Source organism: Mus musculus, chromosome 9, assembly GCF_000001635.26.
Source record: "Mus musculus strain C57BL/6J chromosome 9, GRCm38.p6 C57BL/6J".
NCBI classification, from domain to species: domain Eukaryota; kingdom Metazoa; phylum Chordata; class Mammalia; order Rodentia; family Muridae; genus Mus; species Mus musculus.
In genome coordinates this window covers 119,483,028-119,503,413 of record NC_000075.6, presented here as the reverse complement: position 1 = coordinate 119,503,413, position 20,386 = coordinate 119,483,028, and the positions used below count along the sequence as shown (strand labels likewise).

The window sequence follows — 20,386 nt, the reverse complement described above, 5'->3', positions numbered from 1 at the left end:
GATTCCTAAGAAGCACATTATTTTTCTTTATTTCAGTAAAAATAAATTCATAGACATAAGTAGACCAATGGATCTCCTTTTATTTTGAAGGTTCCCAAGTCCATCTGAAGCCTGGATTGTATTGCCTTGCTGCCCACACAGGCCCAATTAGCCATACTGGGGCCTCAGCTGTGTGTCCCTAGGCACTGCATACAGTACTCATCCCTGGATCACAGCAGAGGCCCTGAAGTCAGACAGGGGCCCAGGGGTGACAGAAGGACGCAGCTCCCCAGCATCCCCGGTGACATGTTGCCTAGACAGGGAGCCTCAGAGCACTCTGGCTGGAGAGGAGTAGAGCAGAGGAGGAAGGGCAGCCGGAAGCCCCAGCCACTTCTCCGGTGGCTCAGGGGCGGGGGGGGGGGGGGGGGGGGGGGGATGCGCCAGTGGAGGCAGGGATGAGGAAGGGGGAGGGGACCTTTTCTCATCCTTACTGTGCGGGGACAGGTGGTCCCTGAGCCTTAGCCATGCAAGACTGGGCTCCTGGCCGAGGCTTCACCTTTGACCTCTAGATCCTGAAGAGAGCCCCTCTGTCCTGAACATCAGGGCTTGTTAAAAATCCTGCTTTAGCTGGGTGGGCGTGGTGATGCACTCCTTTAACCCCAGCACTTGGGAGGCAGAAGCAGGTGGATCTCTGTGAATTTAGTGTTTGCCTGGTCTACAGAGAGAGTTTCAGGCTAGCCAGGGCTGTACAGTGAGATCCTGTCTCAAAACAAGTGATAAGTAAATCAATTAATTAAAAATAATAAGTGCCATGTGGCTGATATTTGGGTTTTTGTTTATTAAGTGTGTTCATTATAAGGGGATCTTGGTCTTTGCTAGAATGGAGTCCAGTATAAATCCCCGTGAAAACGGTAAATATACAAGATAAGTAGATTAAATTCAAAATGGAGGGGAAGCCAGAGGAGGTTTTCGCACTGTGCCCAGCAGAAAGCCATGAGCTGAGCGCCTGTTCCCCTTCTCTGGTTTAAATGCTTGGGAAAGGTTAATTAACTGTGTTCTACATCTTATTTATTTATTTAATTCACATGATTTAGACAAATAATTTCATTTCATGATTTCACTTTTGCTGTGATGGGAATCAAAACCAAGAGCTTAGGGCATGCTAAGGGGGGGCCAACTAGAGTTACAAGCCAGCGTTCATTTATTTATTACTTTGTATTTTTGAGGCAGGATCTCACGGAGTTACCCAAGCTAGCCTTGATAGCTCTTTCCCCTCGCCCCTCTTCTCCCTCCTCTTTCCCTCCCCCTCTGTCTCTCTCCAGCTAAGGCTGGCCTTGTGGTATCCCTGCCTCCACCTCAGTTGGGATTACAGGCCCACAACACCAAGCCCAGCCAGGAAAGCAATCTTAACAGCACGCTAGCCCGGAACTAATGCTTGCTCTTTGGTGCAGGGGGCACGCACTGCCCAGCTAGCCACCTACAGTTCAGACATGCCCCTGACCCGTCTATGCCATGTACCTCCTTCACGGGTGTCTGGTCTCAGGTTCCCCACTCCCCAGCAGCTGGGAATTGTGCCCCTGCTGGGTGAACTGCTTGGCAGTGATCGGGACTCTCTGCCCTCCATCTGCCTTGCCCACAGGCCTTCGAGGACATCTACCTGGAGGAGCGGAAGACCATCAAGGTTCTGCTGGAGTACGCCGACAAGATGTTCACCTATGTCTTTGTGTTGGAGATGCTGCTCAAGTGGGTGGCCTACGGCTTCAAGAAGTACTTCACCAACGCCTGGTGCTGGCTGGACTTCCTAATTGTGGACGTGAGTGGGTACATGAAGGGACCCAAGAGGTGGGGGCTCATGACAGATGGAAAGACAGGGCCATGCAGAATCGCCACATGGAATTGGGGGTGCTAAGCTGTGTTGTATGGCAGGTGAGCAGAAGGAAACCAGGAGACTGAAGCCTAGACCTCGGGTCAGGGAGGAAGAGGGCAACTGAGAGCAGAGGCCTGCCTCGGAGCAGGATCTGTGGGAGACAGGCAGAGAACAGAGATCTGTTCAGGCAGGGTCCTGGGACAGGAGCAGTGGCTGGACATGCCATCAGGATGACCAGAGGAAAGAGGTGAACAGGTGTGACTGCGTTGTACTATGGCTGAGTGGACCATCTGACCCTTGAGGACCCTGTCTGCCCAAGGTGTGTCCCAGGATGGCAGGGACTGAGAGATCAAGGGAAGCCCCTTTCCCCTGAGCTTCCTGGACTCCAGAGACTGCAGGATGAGTGTGGGTCCTGTAGATAAAGCAGGCAGGGCAGACACAGCTGGGAAGAGACAATGCTCAGGTCCTTGAATCTACTCTCAGTGAAGAAAGAGGGGCTGAGGAGCCCAGGTGTGTGCACATCCCTGGGAAGAGTGGCCATCAGGATCTGCTGCCACTTTCCAGAAAGTATGGATTTGCTAGTGGTCCTTGGGTTTGGCACTGGGGTTTACACACCAGCAGATCTGACTCATTGGCAGGGGAGAGACTCAGCCCCAATAGTCCTAGCCAAAAGCCAGCTTAGGCCACCACCTAGGGTCTCAACCATGGTGTCTTTACATTTGGAGACCCAGTGGGATGGAGAATATACGGAGAACCAGGTGCCCGGGCTCCAACCTAGCCTTTATCTATCACCCCACCTGACCGAGAGAACACTGAGTATGTGGCAGTGGGCTGGGGTGGGTGCAGCCTGGCCCGGCTCTCTCAGCCCTGAGGTGAAGGTTCTGTTAAGAGGCCAAAGTAGGGCCTAGGATCCTCCCAGCGCTGCCTTGGGAAGCCCTGGTCTGCTTCTCCTAATGCTTTCTTGGGATGCTGGGCCACCTGAGGGATACATACTCAGTCTGGGGAAGGCAAAGGATTTCTCGGGAAGTCCACCAACCAAAATCCAGGGAACCCAGGGCTGAGGAGAATCAACAGTGCTTCCAGGCTAAAACAGGAAAAACCCTTCTGAGAAGCAAGCTGAGGTCAGAGCAGGAAATGCCCTTCCTGCTGCCATTCCAGCTTAAGCAACACTAGCCACACCGTAAGAAAGGTGGTCTGAGCCTCAGGTGGTCCCAGGTCTTAGGAGGTCCCAAGCTTCAGACTGTCCCAGGTCTCCTGCAGTTCCAGACCTCAGGTGATCCCAGGTCGTAGGTGATCCCAGGACTCCAGGTAGTCCCGGGCCAACGTTCAAGGACTGTTGTAAGTCTAAAAGTCTCAGCCTACCTAGACACATGTGACAGCAAACAATAAAGCAAATAGAACTATGCCCATTAGGGGCTGTCAAGATGGCTCAGTGGGTAAAGGCATTTGCTGCCAAGCTTGACAACCTCAGCTCCATCCCTTGAACTTATGGGATAGAAGAAAGAAACCAACGCCTCCACGTTATCCTCTGACCTCCAAACATGTACCATTATACATGTGCGCATATGGTAAATAAGTAACTGTAAAAGGCGGTTTTAAATAAATAAGCACGCACATTAGCTGGGTATGAAAGCACAGTCTATAATTCCAACACTCCTGAGTCTGAGACAGTAGGATTGCTATGAGTTCCAGACCAAACAAGGCTACATAACAAAACATTGTCTCAAAAAGGGAGGTGGAGGCAATTTGACATTATGTGTGGGGGTGAATTGGTATGGAGAACCCAAGGAAGGCCAGCTATTAGAAGTCTAGAACCCAGGGCACAGGGTAGAGAGGTGATGCAAGGCACACTTCAAATAACCTAGCTAGAGTGGGCTGCTGAGCTGCTTGGGGCAGATCTGAGGGTTGACTCCTAGGGGTTTATCAGAACCTTCCAAAGCACTATGCCTGACACATCTGAGAAGCCACCCCAGAGTGGCTGGGTGGGGGTGGGGGTGGGGGAACAGGAGGAAGAAAAGGCTCACAAGGCCTTTGCAAAAACATGGACTTCTATTTCGGTTGAAAAGGGAGGATCGTCAGGCCTATATCACACATACTCAAGCTGAGGCAGGGGGATTGCAAGTTCAAGGCCAGGTGGGTAACTTAGTGAGACCCTGCTTCAAAATCAAAAAGGAAAGGGAAGACTTGGGATGTAGCTCGGTGGCAGAGTGTCGGCTTAGCATGTGTGAGGCCCTGGGTTCAGTCCCCAGCACCACTGAAGGAAAGATAGAGAGAGGCATCTGAGGGCTTTAAGTGGAAGGACACCACACACTGGCTTCTGCTCTTAAAGGGCCCCATACTCTGTAGGCAAGGGAGAAGTGCGGCTGGACTCTGGAACAGGGTGAGGAGGCTGTAAGCCAGGGGGAGGTGAGCCTGGCCTAAGGCAGTGAGGAATCTCCACAGACAGCTGCATTGAAGGCAGGGCCAACAGGATATCCTGATGGGTCAGGCGTGACCTCAAAGCAGGTGGGGACAGTTTCGAAACTGCAGCCAGAACAGCTGGAAGGATGGGGTGACCCTCCTCTGAGATGGGGGAATCCAGAGTCCAGACGTAGAAGTGTCTGCTAGAAGGAGATGTCAAAGGTGGCTAAGGAGCGACAGGCAGACCCACGAAGACTTGCTCCACCCTCGGGGAGGTGGGCCCTGACATGTCACTCTGCCTTCCAGCATCTTCCAGGAGTGGGGGAAGCACCCTGGAAGCTGAGCTGTCCACCTAGTGCTTCCTCTCCACAGCCCTCCCGCCCACAGCACCAGGGTAATAAAGGGCCAGAGGTCCAGGAAAGAGACCTTTTCCACTCTGTGATCACGAGAGGGTAGAGAAGTATAGGCCTTAGCTCTTGGACCTTTGGCACGATGAGGTCCACAGAAGGGGAGTGCTGAGGGCGGGATGTGGGGAACAGAGAGCAGAGAGTCCTCCAGTGTCACCCACCCTGCCTAGGTCCTTAGAAGATGTTAATGGTACAAAGTTCAACTTAAGGGCAGTGTCCCATGAGCCTCTGGTGCTTATATGCTTCTCCAGGGTAGACGTTTCAGGGAGAGTGGGGACCAACAACTGGAAGGAAGGTCGGATATAGAAGCCCAGGCTTTGTCTCTGCTCAGCCATGCGGGGTAGAACAGAAGTGACACATCTTAGGTCATGGGGTTAGTGGTTGTGACACACATGTAGCGGGCTCTCTAGAGGGCCTTCAAGGCTCCGGGAAGCGTAGCCTAGCAGTTCACGGACCAGTAAAGGAAAAGTGGCCAGCCCGTCTGGATGAACCGAGAGCCTGCCTACTGCCTGTTTCTGGAGCTCTCCCTGCCTTTCCACCCTTACCCCTCTCCGTAGGTCTCACTGGTCAGCCTCGTGGCCAACACCTTAGGCTTTGCCGAGATGGGTCCCATCAAGTCCCTGAGGACACTGCGTGCACTTCGACCCCTGAGGGCTTTGTCACGATTCGAGGGCATGAGGGTGAGTGGAGCCTCTGCCAACCCAGCAGGTGGGGGAGGGTGGGGATGAGTGCCCGGCTGCTGGAACAAGAGGCCTGGCCTGAAGCTATGTGGTCTCCTCACTGACTTTGAAGGAGTGTAGTCTAGAATCTCCAGGAAAGGTTCTTCAAACCCCCGCCATCGGGGAGGAGGTGAGAACTCACTGGAGCACGGTCTTGCTGACACTCAGGCCCGTTGGCACCATGGCCCTCTCTCTGCCTCTGCTCTGCCACAGGGACCCAGGACCCTGTGTGCTGCTCTGCAGGCTGGCCTGAAGTCCCGCACTTCCTGGCAGTCACAGACTGCCTTTCCCATGTCCTTATGTGATGGTGAAGGGCAGTGTAGCGGGAGCCAAGGAAGGTGTTGTGGAGCGGGCTGTGCTCTCCCCTGCAGGTGACAGTTTGCCAAGTGTAAGCTCATGGCTTAGCAAATGCCTGTTTGCTCCCATAGACATTTGGGGGTGTTACCACATTTTACCAAAGAATGTGGGCATATAAGGCAAATTTTCATATCTTTTTAAAAATGTGTTTTGTGTGTGTGTGTGTGTGTGTGTGTGTGTGTGTGTGTGTGTTGTGAGCACAGGGGCCCTATGTGCCACTGGATGCATTTGGAGATCAGAAGACAACTTTTAGGAATTGGTTTTGTCCTTCCACCCTGGGTTTAGGGAACCAGACTCCTGCTCTCGGGCTGTTACAAGCTGGGTTGTCTCTGCAACCCTATTTCTTTTTTAAAATAATAATTTTAGTTAGCATGCAGAGTAACAGATTTCTTCATGACATTTTTATATATACTTAGCTCCCATTGGTTCCCCCACATCCCATCTCCCTGCCCCCGGCCCTTCTTGTCCCCTTCCCGGTTTTGTATCCTGTTTGTCTGTTACCCTCCCCATGCCTTTCCCTTAAAGAGTCTTCCCATCCCCCACTCCATGGCCCCTTTCCAGGTCCGCCCACACTCACTCCCACATAGATGTACATATATAAAGATTGGGAGTTGGATTCACATATGAGGGGAACAAACAGCGGCTGTCTGTCTGAGCCTGGGTTACCTCGCTTCATCTCTTCCAGTTCCATCCATTTTTATGAGACAGATTTTAAAGCCCTCAAGAAAAACAGTCCCGAGGGCTGGAGAATGTGGGTCTCTAGCCCAGCGTTTGCCTCAGTGGGTAAGGCCCTGAGCACTGAAAAGGAATTAACTATGACAGTCACTAAGAAAGAAGGGGTGGGGTGTGTGTGTGTGTGTGTGTGTGTGTGTGGGCACGCGTGTGTGTCCTTTAACATACCCAGTTCTTCACAGCCTCACGAAACAATGTCCTACTGCCGCAGCAAGTACCGTCACACAGCCCATCATCTGTGTGATGGCTTTGAACCTTACCTGCACCACCAATTAGACTTAGTCCTGGCAGGAACTCCCACCCACAAGGGAGTGATGGGACCAGAGTTAAACGTCTCTTTGGGAGCCAAGGACACTTGATTCCAGAGGGACACACTGATGCCAGGTGCCAGGAATGCCTCTGATGTGGCTGCTGGCTTCAGTGCCAGCCAAGGGCAAACTACACAGAAAGCTCGATGCCCTGGGGAGCACTCGGGAGCACGGTTTCCCACCAATTCCAGGGCTGTGCTGTCTGCTTCAGAACGTCATCCCCCCATCTCAGCAGCGGACCCTCTGTGCCATAACAGAATCCGCCCAGCTTCAGCCCCATCTGTGTGATAGACAGCCAGGCTTGGACCATGCTTGGACCGGAGTTCCCCAGATGTATCTGTCAGGAAGCCACCGTATGGAGGCTCAGGAGCCACAGCCTGCAGACACAGCGCATGGGTTTCCTGGATATACCTCAGGGGAACCATCCTCTCCCTGTCACAGCCACCCTGAAATAAACCAGAAGTTTGGCACAGAGAATTCAGGACGTGCAGGACTGACACAGGGCCTAAAGCCTTCGGTTGTGTCTAAGCCTGCCCTACCCCAATGCGAGGACAATCCTGGCAGCTTTGACTAGCAAGTAGAGACCCCATTTTTATGAAAATTGGGGGCCTGGAAGGGGGAAGGTTGGTGCGTTCTGGAGTTACCTCAGCGTTTAGGGAGAGGATAAAAAAGGCCTCTTGATTTTCTCTGACTCCCTCACTTGATACCAGAGCTCTAGCCTTCATGACTGGAAGATCCTCACCCCACCTGCACCCCCACAGCCACCTGTGGCCACCACGCAGTGGGGTCGAAGTCTTGAAAAGGGCATATGTTCTTGGCAGCCTCAAGAACTAAGTCTCCTTCTGCCCACACACAGGTGGTGGTCAACGCGCTGGTGGGCGCCATCCCCTCCATCATGAATGTCCTCCTCGTCTGCCTCATCTTCTGGCTCATCTTCAGCATCATGGGCGTGAACCTCTTCGCCGGGAAGTTCGGTAGGTGCATCAACCAGACCGAAGGGGACCTGCCTCTGAACTACACCATTGTGAACAACAAGAGCGAGTGTGAGTCCTTCAACGTGACTGGAGAGTTGTACTGGACCAAGGTGAAAGTCAACTTTGACAACGTGGGGGCTGGGTACCTGGCCCTGCTGCAGGTGGTGAGTACGGAAGAACAGGGATCCCTCCCTTCCTCCATTGGTGCTTCAGATATCTGCCCTTCACCCTGGCATGGGCAGGAGCAGGCCAGGTGGTCCCTGCAGTAGGGTAACAGGGCCCAGGGTAGTGGCTCTGTGCCAAGTCCTCAGACTCTCAGTTATAGATTGGACACATCGTCCAGGGTGACTGGCCTGGGGGCAAGGCAGCATGAGATAGGACCAGTTCCCAGCCATCAATTGAGTTGACCTCTTTAGGTGGCACAGGCTAGATACAAAAGACTGCCAACTGCCCAGACACTGAACTGTTGGTGAAATTATAACTGACCACCCTCTGTCATAAAATGTCTCAGGCTGCTTAAAAGACTACATTTGGGATGGGGATATGATTCAGGGGTACAGCACTTGCCTACCACCTGCACGGCCCTGAATCCTCAGACCGCACCTTGACCCCCAAAAGGAGCATGTCTGCTTTCATCTTTGATGTGCCGGTCCTCTTGACTGTCCATTTACTTTATGGGCAGGATGGTTTAGTAGTTATAACACCTGCCGTAAAAATCAACCTACACAGCTCAGTCAGTAAAGGGCTTGCCACACAAACCGAGGATCTGAGTTCAGATCCCAGACACCCACATCATAAGCCAGTTGTAGTGGCACATGCCCCTAAGCACAGCACTAGGGAGGTAACTACAGGACGAGCCCCGGGGTTTGCGGGCCAGCCAGACTAGCCAGACCAGCCAGCTCCAGATTCAGTGAAAGTTTGCTGACAGAGGCCTGGTGAAGCAGCTGCCACCAAGCCTAGGGACCGAGTTCAATCCCTGGTGCCCACACGGTGGGAGGAGAGAGCCAACTCCTGCAAGTTGCCCTCTGACCTCCACATGAATGGTATGGTAAACACACATGTACACACTCAGACACATAAATGTAATAAAATAACGTGAAAAACCATTGAAGAAGATGCCTGATACTGACCTCTGGCCTACACGCACATGCACACGCACACACACACACACACACACACACACACACACACTACTCTTTAGTAACAAAAAAAAAAAATTAAAGAACTCTTAGCCAGGTGGTGTTGGCACCTGCCTTTAATCCCAGCACTCAGGAGGCAGAGGCAGGCAGGATCTCTGAGATCAAGGCCAGCCTGGTCTACAGAGCGAGTTCCAGGACAGCCAGGGCTACACAGAGAAACCCTGTCTGAAGGTTGGGGGAGAACGCTTAGACACAGAATACTAGTGGGACTAGAGAGATGCCTCAGCAGCTGAGAGTGCTTCCTGCTCTTCCAGAACACCGAATTAAGTCCCCAGTACCCATGTCAGACAGCGCCAAGCTACCTTTAGCTCCAACTCCAGGGGACCCAACACCCTCTTCTGGCCTGAGGGTACGGTACCCCTATGTACATGCGCAGACCCCCAACACAGACATACACGTGTGCAAATATAAAAATAAACCTTAAAATAAGAGAGAGGGGGAGCGTAGGCAGAACCAAGCTTGTGGCTCCAGGGGAGGCCTGGGGAAGGGTTAGGTTTTGCTGGGGACCCAGTGGGACTCCCCTGGAAAGTTGGTCTCACCACCACGAATGTCTCCTGAGCTCCTTTTGAATTCTCACAGTGGGCCCCAACTGTACAGACGATGAAGAGCCAATGCCAGAGCCCCCACTCCTTCACGCAGCCTCCTTCCCTCTCGGCCGCAGCCTTGTGAGGTGTGCTAGGTTCTGCTGATGCCGGCTCACTGGACTTGAGGGTCACATTTGCAGACATGATACAAGCTGGTTGTTGAACACAACCTTTACGAGAAAACCAAACTTTATGACTAAGTGATGCTAAAACACATGAGCCTGGCGTGCTTTTTTACCGCCCGGGGGGCTGCCGTCTGTGCTGTGTGCGCGTTAACACTGTGGGTCTTGCCTCTCTTCCCATCGGTCACAGCACGGCGCTGGGAACATTTACATCAGAGAAATCGGCAAATACAGTAGGGATTTTTCTTTTCCTTCCGGAGAGCGAGTTGTTAGTCCCTCACCGGAACAGTGGTAGAAAGGATCTGTCATTACAGGCAAGATGCTGGTCCTCTGAGCGGCAGGACACAGACCAGCCTTGGGGTCTAGAGTCTGAAATGTATGTTTTTGAGCAGTGAACCATCTCCTAGCCTTACCAGACAAGAGGCCTCAACTGAGAAGGCTAACATGGCCTTCATGGTGTTTCTCCTCCATCCCCAGCCCCTACCTGAGGCCTTCCCCTAGGCCACCCAGCCTTTTGAGCACTACTGAACAGGTGGGCTGGGGCCTGCTTGCTTCTTGTAGGAGGCTGATCCTGGCCTAATTGAGATGGGAGTTCTTTGTAGCTGAAGCAGATCACCAAATCTGATGACCTTCATGGTCTCTTCCTCACAGGCGACATTTAAAGGCTGGATGGACATCATGTATGCGGCTGTGGACTCCAGAGGGGTAGGTTGCCACCAGCTGTGTGGGAGAAGCCAGGCAGGGCGGTCACCCAGGTGGGAGGGATGGGGCCACAGTGGGGTTGGTGTGTGTGTGGGGGGGGTGGTGGCTGTAGTGAGGCCATCAAGTGCATGCATGTGTGCATGCGTGTGTGCATGCGTGTGCATGTGTGTGTCTATGTGTGTGTAGCCCACAACAAAACCAGTATGTGGGCCTCCTGGCCGCCCGGCCTGAAAGCCCAGCCTGTGGATGGAACAGAGCATGCCTAAGGTTCAACTTCCTAGTGTTCAGGCCTGGCCCTGGAGCAAGGCTGTGGGATCTCTCATGCAGTCCCCAGTCTAAACACATTTCCGATCCCACCAGATCCAGCCCATCATGATTTGTTCATTGCTCAGGACAGGTGGAAGCAGCAGGCAGAGATGAATTTCTCCTTGGTCCTTGTGCCACACCCAGTCATACAGATGCTTGAGGGGAGAAGACCGAGAGAGAGCTTAGTGTCACCCAGGCCCCTATGGACCCAGGGCCTGGACACACAGATATGGGGGTCACCCCTTAGCCTGTCATTGCCTGCCATCATCTTCTCCACTCAGCTCTAACACACACAGAGACACACATAAATGCACACACACAGTCCCACTCCACCTGTGTGACCGCCTCCGCCTGGCTTCTCCCCGTAGTAAGAGGAACAGCTGCAGTGGGAGGACAACCTCTACACATACACACATGTACTTACACACACGTAGACACACACAGACACACACGCATGCACACCTGCATGCACTTGATGGCCTCACTACAGCCGCACACTCACACACCAGCCCCACTGTGGCTCCATCCCTCCCGCCTGTGTGACCGCCTCCTGCCTGGCTTCTCCCCGCAGTATGAAGAGCAGCCGCAGTGGGAGGACAACCTCTACATGTACATCTACTTCGTCGTCTTCATCATCTTCGGCTCCTTCTTCACCCTCAACCTGTTTATTGGTGTCATCATTGATAACTTCAACCAGCAGAAGAAAAAGATACGTAGAGTACTGGCTCCGCCAGGGGAGGGGGCAGAAGGGGACGGGGAGCCAGAGGTCCCCATCAGACCTCGGGGATGAACCTCTTTATTCAGATGAAATAGGGTGGGGAGGGGTGTGAGGTGGCCATGAGGAACAGAGGGGACTTCAGTGGGTCTCCGCCTGCCCTCATCTAGCTAAGAGATTCAGGGGTGAGACTGTGCAGAGGCCCAAGGAGATGTACCAGAAAAGCCATTGATTAGCAGCAGCCAAACTAAGTGATGCTCAGAGAGGAGCCTAGGCCTGCCTGAGCTGAGCCAAGGGAGAGGCTCAGGTGAACACTGGATCTGCAGGCCACAAAACCAGAAAACAGGGATGGGGGGACCCTGGAAAGGCAGATTTGGGGGGATCTCTCCAAATATACCTTTGAGACAGGAAGTTACCTTCACTTGGGAAGCAAGGTCCTGAAAACCCCAAAATTATGCGGGTGCTGTCTTTCTATACTTAGGGGGCCAGGACATCTTCATGACGGAGGAGCAGAAGAAGTACTACAATGCCATGAAGAAGCTGGGCTCCAAGAAACCCCAGAAGCCCATCCCACGGCCTCTGGTGAGCCAGGCTACCTGGCAGAGTCAGGAGGGTCTCACGGGAGCCCTGGGCTCCTCCATCAGAGAAGCCTCCCATTAAGGGCTCTTCAGGCTGCTGCTCAGCAGAGAGGGACTCTGGGATTGCTCTCCCACACAGAAGTCCGAGCCTCACGCAGATAGGGGGAAGGCATGAGGTCAGGTGGTGACATCTAGGGCACACTACATACTCACAGGAACTCAGCTGCTTCCAGTGAGCCCCCTCCTCCCTTTCAGTGGTATATATTCTTTCCAGGCAGTGTAGTGGGCATTCACATCCCTCCCCCCCACTCACAATCTCATCCTCTGAACACTGGGCTCCTTGGAGAACTGGGTTTGTCCCCTCGAGTAGGGCCAGGGTGGTGCTGGGCTCTCTGCTAGCCTGACTTTCTTGGCCCATTCAAGCCATTCTTCTTGAAAATGGGATGAGGAGTTGGGTCATGGCGGTACCTGCCAGTACTTGGGAGGCAGAGGCAGGGGGATCGCTGTGAGTTCAATTCCAGCCAGGGCTACGTATTGAGACCTTGTCCTGAAAATAACAAACAAACAAAAAAAAAAGGGAGACTTGTTCAAAGTACTTAGGTGAGCTGGCCCTAATCCACAAGCCAGTTGGACAGAGCTTTCCTCCTCCTCCTCCCTATGCATCCTATTCCCTCCTAGATTGGGGGTGGCAAACCAAGGGGGTGAGGAATGAACATCATTCTTGATCCTCCCTCTTCCTTCAGATCATCCGGGCTCCCTTACAATTGGTGGCACACAGAAGAGCTGGAGAATGGCTGGGTGGTTAGAATTGTGTTCTGTTCTTGCAGAGGACCTGACTGCAGCTACCAGCACCCACATCAGGCAGCTTCCTCACAGCTGTGTGGAACTCCAGCTACAGGGGTCCAATAACATTTTCTGTATCCCACAGGCACCTAACCTGCATTCACGTGTGTGCATACCTATATGCAGCCATACACGTGCACATTTCTAAAGTAAGATGTTTTTAGAAACACATAGATAGAATTTTACTCAATAGAATAAATAACATCTACTCCATAAGATAACATGTCGAAAATATGTTAATCTGGAGGCATATACAAGTGCTAGGATTGAAGTTTAAATTTGACCTTGAATCTCCAGATTATGAGGCCCAGGAGCAGCACATGGATAGTGTGCTGAAACCCAGGGTAGACATCTACCTGGAGGTGCATTAGGGTGGACTGGCAGAGGAGGGAGCCGGGGGCCAGGCCTCTGCCTGGAAGAGATGGAGTCCACAGGCAGGAAGGCCATCTGGTCAACCCCCATGGTTTCCTCCTCTACACATGCTGTGTGGTGAGGGTTGGGGGCTGTAGTCTCACAAAGGGTGAGTAGGATGTAAGTTGTCTGGGCTGACTGGCAAGTTTTCTAGGATCCCAGTGCACTGAGCCTCTCGCCTCTTCTTCCAGAACAAGTACCAGGGTTTCATATTCGACATTGTGACCAAGCAGGCCTTCGATGTTACCATCATGTTCCTCATCTGTTTAAACATGGTGACCATGATGGTAGAGACAGATGATCAGAGCCCTGAAAAAGTCAACATCTTGGCCAAGATCAACCTGCTCTTCGTGGCCATCTTCACAGGAGAGTGTATTGTCAAGATGGCTGCCCTGCGCCACTATTACTTCACCAACAGCTGGAACATCTTCGATTTCGTGGTTGTCATCCTCTCCATCGTTGGTGGGTATGCAAGTTGGCTGGACGGGGAAGTCCTGCCCGGGTCATGTGTGTCTGATCCAGCCCTCTGCACTCTACTTAGTGCCGTAGCTCCTCATCTGCTATGTCTTCCTTGACTTCCCCTTAGACACACACACACAAGCACACACACACACACACACACACACATACATATAAGCAAACGAAAGCAGGCACACGTACACATACAAGCACACATAAGCACACATGCACAAGCATGCACACACACACACAATATACCACACACATGTACATCCCCTCACATGCATGCTTGCACACACATGCACAGACCTATGCATCACTCTAAAAAGAACTTGACTGTCAGGGCCCATTCAGGCCTAAGTTTACCTGAAGAGAACTCAGTATCCCATCCTGACCCTACCCTCCCTAGGACACAGCTCTGTGGCTATTCAGAAAACTTAAAGCTGAGGCTAGAAAAAGGAATGGCCACTACAGAGACTCTCCTACCCTCCGAACAGAAGCTTGCAGCCGAGGCTGAAGGAAGAAGAGGCAAGGCAGGTCCCTAAGAATGAGAGATAGATCACGTGATAGTGTAGAAGACATCAATCATCTCTGGAGATGGAAAACTCTACAGTCCAACATGTGTTCTAAGTTACAGAACCACCTGCCTCCTGCAGTTTTCCTGAGGGGGGACAACACAGGATGAGAGAGTAACACAGACAAGATCCTCACCATGTCTCTTCAGCCCCAAACCCAAATTCTGTTTTGAGGGGAGGGGTTCTAGACAGGGTTTCTCTGTGTAGTCCTGGCCATCCTGGAACTTGCTCTGTAGACCAGGCTGGCCTCAAACTCAGGGATCCATCCACCTGTCTCTGCCTCCCAAGTGCTGGGACTATAGGCATGCACCACCACCACTCTGCTAGAATCCAAATTCTAATATGACAGCTTTATTGAGACGTGATTCATGTACCATAAAATTCACAGAAGGTTAACTTAAAATTCCCTTGACAGTGTGCATTCTGTGGGTTTCCATATCATTAGGCACTGCTTAACCAGGGAGATGTTCTGGAAGATGTGTCATTAGGCGATTTCCTCATTTTGTGAACATCACAGAATTTACCTAACACAAAGACGGCTGCCAGGTTACCGAGCAGTGTGACCCTGTAGGAGGGTCTACACTACAGTCTGCCATTGACTTGATGGTTGTTACGCAGAACATGACTAGATTGTCACAGAGCTGAGAAACCATCAGCAGTGGATAATGTTAGCCTCTTTCCATGCCTGCTCCCCCTCAGCTCCTGGCAGCCAGGAAATATCCAAGAGTTGCCGAACCATTTTCCAAAGTGGCCGCACCATTTGCCCAGTCACCATTGGTGGTCAGAGCTCCCATTAATCCACCTCCTCACCGCCATATGGCTGCTTATGGCCATCCTGATGATATGGCACTACCTCACTGGTGTCTGGATTTCTAATGCCCTGGTGGCTAATGACACTGAATGTCTCTTTTGTGTTTACTAGCTATCTGTTTATCTTGCATAGAGAATAGCTATCTCAAAACTTTTATTCTTTTTTTAAAATTAAAGTAATTTATCGTATTTATTGTCTTGTTCTAAGAGCACTTTATCTATTCAGGATTCCAATCCCTTATCAAATGTACAAATCAAGAATATCTCCTCCCTCTCTCTGCTTTGCTGTTTTGGTGACGCCTGTTGAAGCAGAAGTGATTTGGTTTTTCTGTTTTTGTTTTTTTGTTTTTTTATCTTAATGAGGTCTAATTTGACCCCGTATAATTTGTCTTTGTTGCTGTCAATACTTGACATACACACCCATAAGTACACATCTGTCTTTGGGGTCATTCTGACTTTGCCTTTCTGCCATAGATGTCATGTACCTCTGGCAAATGCTATCAGAGGTTAGGGCAGGTTCTTCTTTCACCGCAGTGATGGGCAGGCATTTAGAACATGAGGTAGGTTTGGAAATGTCCCAAGGCCCCACTTGGGTGGCAGTAAGGATGGCAGTGTGCCTCATGGGGCTAGAAAGCAGTGTAAGGGATGCAGGATGTCAACTCGAGCAGACCACTGGCGTCTCAGAGGCTTTGGGAGGTACAGCGTGTATTTCCGAATCACCTGCTGGTCCCGGTGCTGGACCAGCCCAGAGTGTGGCCAAGAGCTGTCATGGAGCGAGAGCGTCTAGGTCTTGTTCCAGCTTGTCACTCGGGCTAGTTAACTTCTCTCGGCTCCATCTGGGAGGGAGCCTACGGCTGACTGTCCTAGGGCTCTGGGACGTCTGATGAAATGAAGGCTGAAAGGGGCATAGCCCAATGCTCCTGGCACATGCCAACCCTCAGCACTCCTGACAGAGCCAGGAGAGGTCCCTGCACCCCCAAGTTTACCTCACCCTTTCTCCTGTAATATACCTATGTCCTTAAAGTAGACACGCCAAAGTGGAAAAGTCCAGAGCCAGACAGTGATAGGAACTGTTACAGAGACACTATACCGGGGCATCATATGCACCTGCAGTGACTGCATTTGTTAGGAGGAGATGGACTAGGGGTCAGGGTGGGGCCTGACATTTCCAGCGAGCATCCAGGAGGTCCTTGGGTTGCTGATCTTCAGAGCATTTGAATAGTGAGGAGCTGGAAGCCTTGAGCCCTGGTTCCTGCTAGGCTGATGCAGTGCTGAAGGCCCTCTGGCTTCAGAGCCCATGTATAGTTGATTTCCTGATATACCACTGTACAGGTCCATCCTTACAATTAGAATAACAGAGCTGAGAAAACACTTAGCAAAATATAGGTCTTCGTCTCCTGGGCCATAGAGGCAAGAGGAGGCCAAGTCCTAGAACGTCCCAATGACCTGGTCTTCCTGGAAGGGCTTTGTCCTTTACAGACACACTTGCCCTTGGTGAACATGGCCTGGAAGGAGAGTGGTGGCTGCAGTCTTGCTTGTTTCCCACAGGCACTGTCCTCTCCGACATCATCCAGAAGTACTTCTTCTCCCCAACGCTCTTCCGTGTCATCCGTCTGGCCAGGATCGGCCGCATCCTCAGGCTGATCCGAGGAGCCAAGGGGATTCGCACGTTGCTCTTCGCCCTCATGATGTCCCTGCCCGCCCTCTTCAACATCGGCCTCCTCCTCTTCCTCGTCATGTTCATCTACTCCATCTTCGGCATGGCCAACTTTGCCTACGTCAAGTGGGAGGCTGGCATCGACGACATGTTCAACTTCCAGACCTTTGCCAACAGCATGCTGTGCCTTTTCCAGATCACCACGTCGGCTGGCTGGGATGGCCTCCTCAGCCCCATCCTCAACACAGGACCCCCCTACTGTGACCCCAACCTGCCCAACAGCAATGGCTCCAGGGGGAACTGTGGGAGCCCAGCAGTGGGCATCCTCTTCTTCACCACCTACATCATCATCTCCTTCCTCATCGTGGTCAACATGTACATTGCCATCATCCTGGAGAACTTCAGTGTGGCCACAGAAGAGAGCACAGAGCCCCTGAGCGAGGATGACTTCGACATGTTCTATGAGATCTGGGAGAAGTTCGACCCGGAGGCCACCCAGTTCATTGAGTATTTGGCCCTGTCCGACTTTGCCGATGCCCTGTCTGAGCCACTCCGCATCGCCAAGCCCAACCAGATAAGCCTCATCAATATGGACCTGCCCATGGTGAGCGGGGACCGCATCCACTGTATGGACATCCTGTTCGCCTTCACCAAGAGGGTGCTCGGGGAGTCTGGGGAGATGGATGCCCTGAAGATCCAGATGGAGGAGAAATTCATGGCGGCCAATCCTTCCAAGATCTCCTATGAGCCCATCACCACCACCCTGCGGCGAAAACATGAGGAGGTGTCGGCCACGGTCATCCAGCGGGCCTTCCGGAGGCACCTCCTGCAGCGCTCGGTGAAGCATGCTTCCTTCCTCTTCCGCCAGCAAGCGGGCAGCAGTGGCCTCTCTGATGAGGATGCCCCCGAGCGAGAGGGACTCATTGCCTACATGATGAATGAGAACTTCTCCCGGCGCAGCGGTCCCCTCTCCAGCTCTTCCATCTCCTCCACGTCCTTCCCACCGTCCTATGACAGCGTCACGAGGGCCACCAGTGATAACCTCCCAGTGCGTGCGTCGGACTACAGCCGCAGCGAAGATCTTGCAGACTTCCCTCCATCTCCAGATAGGGACCGAGAGTCTATAGTGTGAACCTGGCCACCCGTCCGGCCAGGACGTGCCCTGTTGTATCCTGACAAACCTTAAGCAGTTGAAACCAGTGTCGGCTAAGGCCTTCCTAGCTCTGGAGGTGACAGGGGAACCTCCAGGTGGAGGAACCACACGGCAGAGTTCTGTGTGTCTGTGTTGAAGCTAGAGGCGGCTAGAGCAACCCTGGCTGGTAGAGGCCTGGCACACCCTAGTAGCCGGGTCTGGCCAGGCAGCGCCGCATGGCTCTGAACAGCAACTCTGTCCCCCTCTGAGGTGAAACGGGAAACACACTGTACATGTTGTGAACAAGCTTTCATAGGTTTATTATATTTGATATTTTTTTACTCGAGCAAAGAACATCTTTTTCCATGAACATCTGCAGCAGTTCACACGGCCTCTTCCTAACCCTGAGCAGGTGTCAATGGAGAACTCTGCTCTCAGAGCTAACGTGGAATCTTCGCACCCAAGGGGAGGGTTGTGGTTCCTGTCACCTGGGCTGAGGAGCCAGGAAGGCCTAAGCACTTCACTCACACACGCGAGTGGGCGAGTGCGTGTGCCTGTGCACACTTCACACACTGGGGCGGGACATAGGCCGCAGGGACCCAGGGTCGCCTCAGGCAAATGTGGTTGGTCGGTGGCTCCAAAGGCGAGAGGTTTTTCTTCCTGGCCCCCCAGTGTGGGTTTCTTCCTGTGAACTCACTCTGTGCCCCTGTTGTCCACAGGATTCCAGTCTCCTGTTCTCAGTCAGGCTTCGCTTGAGGTCAGTGCTATAAAAATTGAAAGCTTCCAGAGAGCTGCCCTGGTCTCCCTTCCTCTCCTGTAAGAGTATTAATGTTGGGGCCCAAGGGCTCGAGGAAGGCAGCCTCGCTCACAGCCAGGCACGTAGCTTGCTTCTGAGATGTGGCAGGCCCTGTCCCAAGGCCAAGGGAGGAGAAGGCTGTCCCACGTGGGCCGCTGAACTGTGTCCAGCTGTGGCAGCAAAGGGAGCGGTCTCCATTTCCCAGGCTCCTCTGGGGTCTCTGCCTCTGGCCGTGTGTCAAGGAGATGCCCACTGGGGCTCCAACCGTCTTCAGACACTGTGGAAGTGGGAGGGTAGCCTGGCCCTGTCTAGGAGAAAGGCCCTGCGTGGTCAGGCCTGGTTCTGTGACCTGGAAGGTGACAAGCCATCCATCCCCCATGGGAGAGGAGACAGTGTGGCATCTGGGCCCAGCCCAGGGTCTGACTATCCTAGGCGTCTTCTGAGAAGGCTTTTTCAGGGAAAACAAACAAACCGATTTTATAAGTCCAATCATCCCCGTGACCTCCTCAGCTGCTGACAATCCTATTTAGCATATGCAAATCTTTTATTGTAGAGGACCAGACCATCGCTGCTGAAGGGACAGGCTGGTGGAGCCTGAGCAGGCAGGGGCTTGGCTGCCCAAGTCTAGCTCTCCAGCAGAGCCACCCTCGGCTGGGGGCACCCACCTCACAGGCCACCTCAGTGGCGCCTGCCCACTGCGGGCTGGCTGCTCCTACCTACCTCGCCGAGCTGTCGGAGGGCTGGACGCTCCTGGCAGTGCTGAAGGAGGGGGCACTGCGGGCAAGTCAAGTATTATGTTTCTTCTTGTCACCTCAGTTCCCTTGGTGGCAGCTGGCTCCCGCCCCACCTGCCCCTGGCGGCTTATCCAATGTCCCCACGGAGTCCGGTGTGGGGGGTTTGGTTCTAACTGTCCTGGTGATGCCTCTCTGAGTGGAAATCTTATTTTTGTAGATCTGTACTTTGCTCTCGAGGCTTGGAGAGATGTGTGTCCCTCCCTGGCACTCACTTCAGGCCGCATGGGCAGGAATGTGGCCTGGGGCTGGCAGGGTTGGCAGGGCTGCCATCCCAGCTGGCCGGAAAGAGGCTGTGGTTTCGAATATGCAGATGGCCTTGGAGCCTTAAGACAGGTGCCGGGCTGGCTGCAGACAGGGTGGCTGAGGGGAGGGGCAATCGAGTCCCGAGTCCTTGGCTTAGCATGGCCTCCTTTTCTAGAACTGCACAGAGGGGAGGAGAGAGTAGCCGGTAGACGGAAGGAGGGAGGGGCATGCGTACATGTCAGGTGTTGTTTGAGGTAAATGAGCACTTCTCACTAAGCTTCGTGTATAAATGGAATACATTATTTTTCAAACAAACGAATAAATGGCTTACATGACCTGGTCTGGGACCTGTTCTTGTGCCGAGGGGTAATGTGTACTGAGGAAGGGGCAGGACGGTGGAGGCTGGAAGAGGCTGTGAGGGGGCCTTGGCCTGAGCAGGGGCTGGAGAGTGACAGTGGCTCCGGGGGCCGGAGAGTGGTGGTGGGAGAGAGTGTCCAGGGCTTGGGAATGACTTCAGGTTGTCCACGCTGGAGAATAGCCGGAAGCAGAGGCTCAGGCAGCTCAGGTGGGATACAGACGACGGTGGGGGACAGCAGACCCCCCAGGAGAAAATATGCCTAGGCTGTTCCTCGAAGACCTCCTGTTCTAGGGCACTTCGGAAAGGAGAAACTGCACCCCCAAAGTGCCAAACCAGGGACAGCCTCAGCACAGGGTCAC

The 20,386-nt window shown here is 53.0% G+C and overlaps 1 protein-coding gene across 6 annotated transcripts in view; it reads left to right on the top strand.

Annotated features, from left to right (window-relative positions):
* The window catches only part of Scn5a (sodium channel, voltage-gated, type V, alpha), a 95,627-nt gene extending 75,617 nt beyond the window's left edge, over nucleotides 1–20,010 (top strand). For 4 of the 6 annotated variants that reach the window (XM_006511997.1, XM_006511996.1, XM_006511995.1 and 1 more), the window contains 8 exons: nucleotides 1,619–1,792; nucleotides 5,211–5,333; nucleotides 7,626–7,907; nucleotides 10,300–10,353; nucleotides 11,228–11,365; nucleotides 11,849–11,953; nucleotides 13,395–13,665; nucleotides 16,596–20,010. In XM_006511997.1, coding sequence (XP_006512060.1) covers nucleotides 1,619–1,792; nucleotides 5,211–5,333; nucleotides 7,626–7,907; nucleotides 10,300–10,353; nucleotides 11,228–11,365; nucleotides 11,849–11,953; nucleotides 13,395–13,665; nucleotides 16,596–17,836 — 2,388 coding nt within the window. In that variant the 3' untranslated portion in view covers nucleotides 17,837–20,010. The remainder of the gene's footprint in view (nucleotides 1–1,618; nucleotides 1,793–5,210; nucleotides 5,334–7,625; nucleotides 7,908–10,299; nucleotides 10,354–11,227; nucleotides 11,366–11,848; nucleotides 11,954–13,394; nucleotides 13,666–16,595) is intronic. The other 2 variants (NM_021544.4, NM_001253860.1) reach the window with 1 other exon arrangement.
* Nucleotides 20,011–20,386: the final 376 nt, after the last annotated feature.